Source organism: Benincasa hispida, chromosome 3 (assembly GCF_009727055.1).
Source record: "Benincasa hispida cultivar B227 chromosome 3, ASM972705v1, whole genome shotgun sequence".
NCBI lineage: Eukaryota > Viridiplantae > Streptophyta > Magnoliopsida > Cucurbitales > Cucurbitaceae > Benincasa > Benincasa hispida.
This window is the reverse complement of record NC_052351.1, coordinates 15,405,967-15,412,729: the sequence shown is the minus strand read 5'-3', so window position 1 is coordinate 15,412,729 and position 6,763 is coordinate 15,405,967. Positions and strand designations below refer to the sequence as shown.

Genomic DNA, 6,763 nt, shown 5'->3' with positions numbered 1-6,763 from the left:
AAGCCCCTTCGTTCCACATTTTCATTCATTTTTCTTCTTCTTCTTCTTCCATTCTCAATTTCACAATGCTACAGGACATGTGGAACGCTCCTCCGGGCTTCAGGCCTTCCAAATCCGCCCCTTCTTCTCCGGCCAAGCCTCTCGCCGCCGTCTCCAGGCTCCGTCCCGATCCCTACCATGTCACTCACAAGGTTCCAGTTGGTGATACTCCGTACGTTAGGGCAAAAAATGTTCAGGCAAGATTTCTAGGGTTTCTCAATTTGTTTCCTTCTCAATTTCAGTTCAATGTTTTCGAATTTCGAAAATTGATTTCTTGTTCCTTGTGCTCAGTTAGTTGCGAAGGATCCGGATAAGGCGATTCCTCTCTTTTGGGCTGCGATTAATGCAGGGGATAGAGTTGATAGTGCCTTGAAAGATATGGCCATTGTGATGAAACAACAGAATCGAGCCGAAGAAGCGATTGAAGCGATCAAATCGTTGCGAAATCGATGTTCTGATCAGGCTCAGGAGTCTCTGGATAATATTCTTCTCGATTTATACAAGGTCTGTAAAATTTGTTCTTTCTTTTCTTTACTGGATTTGTTCTAAATTATAACCGAAACTGATAACTTCAAATTTGAAATCACAGAGATGTGGAAGATTAGACGACCAGATAGCTCTTTTGAAGCATAAACTGTTCTTGATTCAACAAGGTTTAGCGTTTAACGGTAAGCGGACTAAAACCGCTCGATCTCAAGGGAAGAAGTTCCAAGTTTCTGTTGAGCAAGAAGCAACTAGATTACTGGTAAGACAATGGCATCTTGTAAAATTAACAATTGGGTCTCTGAGAACTTTGAACTTAGATTTTGAAGTGTTTGATTTGATCTTTAGGGGAATTTGGGATGGGCGCTGATGCAGCAAAACAACTATGTTGAAGCAGAAGATGCCTATAGAAAAGCACTTACAATTGCACCAGATAATAACAAAATGTGTAACCTTGGAATCTGTTTGATGAAACAAGGGAGAATTTCAGAGGCTAAAGAAAATCTAAGAAGAGTTAAACCAGCAGTTGTAGATGGGCCAAGAGGCACAGATTCTCACCTCAAAGCTTATGAAAGGGCACAACAAATGCTCAAAGATCTTGAGTCGGAAATGATGAATAGGGGAGGCGACAGGCTCGAACAAAGACGGTTGTTCGATGCCTTTCTCGGTTCTTCTTCGATTTGGCAACCTCAGCCTTGCAAGGATCACACAACAACCTTACCAACATTGCCTGTCACAAATCCTGTTAGGACAATTCAAGATGATTTTGGTGATGAGAATATTGATATGAACTTGTTAGCAAACCAAATGGTTCCTCCTCCTCAACAACAAAAGTTTATCAAACAAGTTCAAGTTCCTTTAGGGAACTCATTGAATGTTGCTGCACAACCATTTTTTTCATCAAAATTTGTTAATGAACCCATTACTAAAGGCCCCTTAGGAAACCAATTTCCTGAAGGCTTGAAGAGAACAAGGTCTGGAAATGCAGCCAACTCAATGAGAGTGAATGATTTGGTGGAAACAAAAAGGCCATTTTTAGTTGAATTAGGAAGGCCAGAAACTAAGACAAGGAAGCCATCTCCTGCCTCTGAGGAGACAGACAAATGGGCAGAAATTTTGCCTGATGACAATGACTTTGAAGAGGCTATTCTTGCTGCTGTTCTGGGATCAACAGATGATGAAGCAGTGAAGAAAACAACAAGCAATGCTGGCGGTGGCGGTGGGGGCGGCGGCGTAATTCAGAGGAAAATTGAGAAGAGGCTCAAGGTTTTTGAAGACATTACACTTTCCTTGAGTCCCAGAGCCTAACTATTCTAATTTAACAATAAGTATTTTTTTACCTTTCTAATTGAATTATTCCTAATTTTTTAGTAATTAGGGCAGAGGAGATGAACTTGTTCTCCCTTGCTTACTTTGGTAACCACTCTTCATAAGCTTATTTGTTGTTCTCTATTTATGCCTGTGATATATGGGGCATATGATGATGGTATTAATAAAATTTGTTCTAGTTTGCTTGACCTTCTGTGTATTTTATTTTTTGTCCTGTCAGTATTAAGAATTTCCAGGCTCTTTGCACTTGAACACTGATTGTGATGGAGGGGATGACATGTTTTCCTTTCCTGTTTTTGAAAATTGTGTTCGGTTGCCTCACAATTTTGCAATTTTATTAACTACACTTTTTCACCTCTTTAAAGAAGTAAAGTATAAAGGAAAACTATAGATAGAAAAAACAGGTGAGCTTAATTTATAAAATCTTTATTAATGAAATAGCACAAAATATGCTATATAGTTAGTTTGTTCATCGTTTTTTTTAATTATTTGGGCATCCATCTGCTAGTTCTTTTACGGCGCACAAACGAGAGAATTTATCCAAGAAGTGTAAGAATCAAACTCGACATGGATATCGTAATCCATGAACATTCTAAACAGTCTATTTCATTTTTTATTTTTTTAGAAAAAAAAAAACTGAAATGCTACCTAGGGTTGCCATTTGGCAAATATTTTTAAAAAATTGTAAAAAAAAAAAAACAAACGTGTAGGATGCATATTTTTTTTTTCCTCTTGCCAATTGTTGCCACTTATATAAGAACTGGAAAAAGCTTTTAAAGCTCTCTTTTTCATTCCCAGACCATTTTAAAACGAGAGACAAATGTACAAATGGGAACATTGAATTATCCATGAACATACATATATGCATATATATATATAGTTGTAAGAATATCTTTCTTTAGAATAATCAGAAGAGGTTTGGAAGAAAGCCCTCAGGCGACATTGCTCTTTTGTAACTCAGTATCGCCACAACTGCTACGATTGCAGCTACAGTAATTTTATTTGCCCATGAGGAGGCTCTGCTCTTGAGAACCGTGGAAGGTGTAGTGAAGCCAAGCTCAGACAGTTTCTTGTGAGATGCTGCATAATCCTCGAAAAACTTGACTTCATCCTATTGGAAAGAAATACATAAAATCCTTCGAGTTAAAAGATGAGTTCTATAGTGAAATTAAAATTATTAAAATCACTTTGGTTGAAAATGTGTATGTAATGATTTAAAATCAATTTAATGTTTGGTTTTACACTTTTAAATGTGAGTTTCTTTTTTTAACCTGATAAAATCACTCTAAAAATCACTCTCAAACATGATAAAAGCACAGCAGTTGAAGCTCACATTTGCATATGCCTTCACATATTGGAAAAACCGAGGATCCTCGACCAAAGCCTTGTCTGTAGGAAGCTTCAATAGTTTCTCCTTAGATCGAGAGTCATTTTTCAGCAATTCCCTGATCAAAATTACATTTGCATGAGAACTTGTTTTATCTACAAACAAGGGGGAATTGAATGCATGAAGTGAGGATATATATATATATATATATATTTTCTTATTCTCACACGAAATAGGAGTTATCAAACTTCAGAGGGTCCTTTGTCCATGGGCCTTCAAAATCTGATCTATCCTTGTGAGCTCTTCCCTGAAGAATTAGCAACCAGAACTATGATTAATGAAAAGGGAAATATAAAGCCAAGGGTGAAGATCCAATTTCTTCATAGTTGAAAGGAACAAGAGAAAGTACCAATGTGTGTCCTCCAGATAATGCCACAATATCCTTGTCAGTTAGTCCCATCCTGTAAAAGACATCTCTTAAATGGGAAGCACCTGCAGTGAAGTTTCATGTAATGATCACTCAATCATGGTTTCTGCTATAACTTTGAACAAAAAGTTCTAGACACTCCAAAAGCTTAAAGCTTAAACCTGTGGCCTTTTCATTTGTGGACTTAAAAATTAGCACAAGATCCAACACACGTGAAGTTTGAACACTTACCATTATTATTATTATTATGATTATTATTATTTTGAGGAAACACTTACCATTATTAAAGGTTTATATCTCATTTCTGTCATTAATTTTTTCAAAATGACTAATTTAATTATAGGGAGAAAAAAAAAACATTTGTTCATAGATAAGGTAACTTTGATATGCTGAATCTGCTGAAGTGAGCGATTATTAAAAGCCACAGAGGTTGGATGAGTGAATATTAGATGGAAAATTTTGCTAGGCCCAAAATAGTTGTTTTACAAAGTTGAGGAACTAAGATAAACATTCATTGTTATATTTTATATTTAAAAACTCAACTAGATATTTTAAAAGTTGAATAATTAATTTGAACCATCATTAGATTACCAACGAAGTTATTTATATCTTAAATATATCTATATATGCCTTAGCAAAAAGTCACCTTGGTGGCCATCTGGAAGGCGGCCTTCTTCTGGAACTACATCCGAGTCCTAATCCATTGATATAAAAGAAGAATGAAGTTATTCAACGGCAATCTCAATTGTCAACGTCAATCAAATTTTTTGTGCATCAGATACCTTTCTTCCGGGGACAAAGTCAATGGTTGGCCCGCCAGTGATCTCCACAGCAACAACTCCAGCAAGCTGAAAACTTACAATTAGAGGAGAATGAGCCAAATCTTGGCAGCTGAAAGCCTGGAACTTTACATCATTATGTTCTTTTAATTTCGAAAAATTCTTATTTCCTAATTGTTTGGAGCGACGAGCAGCAACAACAGGTGAACAAGTGTTGAAGTATTTGATATAATTAAATTTACTATAACCCATCAACTTAAGCTTTTGAGTTCAGTGGTGATTCAACATGGTATTAGAGTGGGAAGTTTTGTATTCAAACCCATGTAATATCACTTGTTTCCTAATTAATGTTGATTTCTATTTGTTGGGTCTTCTAAATATTTTCAAGTCAAGCCAACAAATGAGGAGTGTCAAAGTAACCGTTAGCTTTAAGCTTTTGGGTTCGATGGTGATTTGAAAAGAAGAAACTGCCACCCATTTCCAAAACATATAAGTTCCAACACACAGCAGAATAGCATCAATTAGAAAAAGAAAATTATGTCGATGAATGTCACGGAGAACTGGAGGATAGAAATAGTCCAAAAAGGACGACTTCAATGAAAGGAAACCACCTGGTACAGATCTGCATATGTGATTTTTGGATGTCTGGCCTTCACAGTTTCTGTTTAGTGACAACACAAGGAAGAATGAGTAAAAATGTCTGCCAAAGCAAATAAAATCAAATCCCCAGACAATCAAATCAGTTGGGACAGAGATTAATTAATTTTGTCATTACATTGAAACTAATATTTGAAGGACAATAACTCAACTCTATATATAGACTTACAATAAAGAGAGGTGAAAAAAGCTCACCACAGAAATCAACTGCGATTTTCAGTCCCTTGTTTGCAGTATGGTTCAATTCATCCATGAACCTGATGGAGCCATCTGGACCTCCGGTTTTCGTTTTAGCATCGTAAGTACCAGCATCATGCCACCTACCCAACAAAAATCCCTCTTCAACAAATGAGTTCTAGCAATGAATATAAGTATATGTTTGAGAGTGATTTTAATGATATCACTGAAGGCATACTTTTATTCATCCAAAACTAATTTTAATGATAGTGGAAAATTCGCATTAAATCAAATATTAAATTTAGGTTAAAACACTTTTGTTCCCAAACTTTTAACAAGTGATAGTTTAGTCTCTTAACTTTAATTTGCAAGTATTTCATCCCTATACTTTCAAATTTTGTAATAATATTTACTTCTTAAACTTTTGCATTTAACAATTTAGTCACTATAATTTCAAATTTGTAACAATTTAGATCATATGTATACCTTATCAAAATTAAGTGTCATTTTTTTATTATCTAACGATTTAGTTTTTATAGTTTATAAACAAAACTGATCCTTTATCAATTTATCAATCTACATGTGTAAAATATTTTATCAAATCTAATAATATTTTGCATGTCAAGTACTAAATCATGTCAAATTGAAAAGCACAAGATTTAGATGGTTAATTATTAAAGTTAAAAAGTGTTACAAACTTAAGATTACAAAAATCTAAATCTTTACCACTAAAGTTGAGGTGAATAAACTAAATAGTTACTCACATAAAAAGCTCAAGAATCAAAAGCATTTTGAACTCAAAAATATTGTTGGATGATTAAATGGACATTTCATAGTGATTCTGAACTCGACAAAAGAGGATAAGTCATCAACTACAAAACCCAATCAACTGTGCAGTAAAAGAAAAACAAAATGCCAAATAATTTCTATTATTACACTCCCCTGCAAATTTCGGAATGACTACAAATATAGAACTCACAACAAGAACTTACGCTAAACGAAGCATAATAGGAGCGCATTTCTCCTTGAAGATTAGAGCACGAAGGTCTCGACGGGCCTTCTCGATTTCCTTGAGGTACGCAGCATCGACTTTGGGAGGCGCCATTGATATCTTGATAAGAATGCAGAAATTTCACTTTCTTTGCCAACAAATTGAACAAAAATTGATGGCATTATTCGTCGGAGTTCAGATTTTGGGTTTAAATTGAGAAGAAATGAAGAAGGAGAAAGGGAGTTTTTGGTGCGATTCTCTGTGTACGAGAGGGCCAAGGAAAGCATTGGGTTCTTTGCTTCGCGGCGGAGGCAGAGAAATGTATATTTTAAATAGAGAAATTGGATTTTTTGTGATTACTCAGAGCCACGCTCTATTGTGGCGCGTGAATACAACGTGCGTAAAGACGTGAAATGAGGAGATGTTTTCAATTGCATGGAATTGGGGTGTGAGTTGGAGCGCGTTGGATTAGATACTTTGTGTGTCCGTACATCGCCATTTCTCCGCTTACAGAAGCAGAGAATTAATAAACCGGAACCGGTCGTCGGCAGGGG

At 35.7% G+C, this 6,763-nt stretch overlaps 2 protein-coding genes across 2 annotated transcripts; one reads left to right on the top strand and one right to left on the bottom strand.

Annotated features, from left to right (window-relative positions):
* LOC120072974 (protein POLLENLESS 3-LIKE 2) lies at positions 1–2,034 on the top strand. Its single transcript, XM_039025519.1, has 4 exons — positions 1–236; positions 331–543; positions 629–784; positions 871–2,034. The coding sequence occupies exons 1-4, from the start codon at positions 66–68 to the stop codon at positions 1,828–1,830; spliced, it is 1,500 nt and encodes a 499-aa protein (XP_038881447.1). The 5' UTR covers positions 1–65; the 3' UTR covers positions 1,831–2,034.
* A 571-nt stretch (positions 2,035–2,605) lies between these two features.
* Positions 2,606–6,505, bottom strand: LOC120072693 (L-ascorbate peroxidase 3). Its single transcript, XM_039025143.1, has 9 exons — positions 6,211–6,505; positions 5,237–5,361; positions 4,996–5,045; positions 4,388–4,453; positions 4,252–4,300; positions 3,588–3,670; positions 3,406–3,485; positions 3,185–3,296; positions 2,606–2,962 (listed from the first exon to the last, which is right to left on the bottom strand). The coding sequence occupies exons 1-9, from the start codon at positions 6,321–6,323 to the stop codon at positions 2,759–2,761; spliced, it is 882 nt and encodes a 293-aa protein (XP_038881071.1). The 5' UTR covers positions 6,324–6,505; the 3' UTR covers positions 2,606–2,758.
* Between the last annotated feature and the right edge of the window lie 258 nt (positions 6,506–6,763).

What these genes read in the sequence shown, in the direction of transcription:
- LOC120072693 (XM_039025143.1), bottom strand. Translation starts at nt 6,323, where the DNA reads ATGGCGCCTCCCAAAGTCGATGCTGCGTACCTCAAGGAAATCGAGAAG. An exon ending in CATATGCAGATCTGTACCAG is followed by an intron (nt 4,454 to 4,995) that starts GTGGTTTCCTTT and finishes GTAAGTTTTCAG; the next exon opens with CTTGCTGGAGTTGTTGCTGT. An exon ending in TTTGATAACTCCTATTTCGT is followed by an intron (nt 3,297 to 3,405) that starts GTGAGAATAAGA and finishes AATTTTGATCAG; the next exon opens with GGAATTGCTGAAAAATGACT.
- LOC120072974 (XM_039025519.1), top strand. Translation starts at nt 66, where the DNA reads ATGCTACAGGACATGTGGAACGCTCCTCCGGGCTTCAGGCCTTCCAAA. An exon ending in TTAGGGCAAAAAATGTTCAG is followed by an intron (nt 237 to 330) that starts GCAAGATTTCTA and finishes CCTTGTGCTCAG; the next exon opens with TTAGTTGCGAAGGATCCGGA. An exon ending in TTCTTCTCGATTTATACAAG is followed by an intron (nt 544 to 628) that starts GTCTGTAAAATT and finishes TTGAAATCACAG; the next exon opens with AGATGTGGAAGATTAGACGA.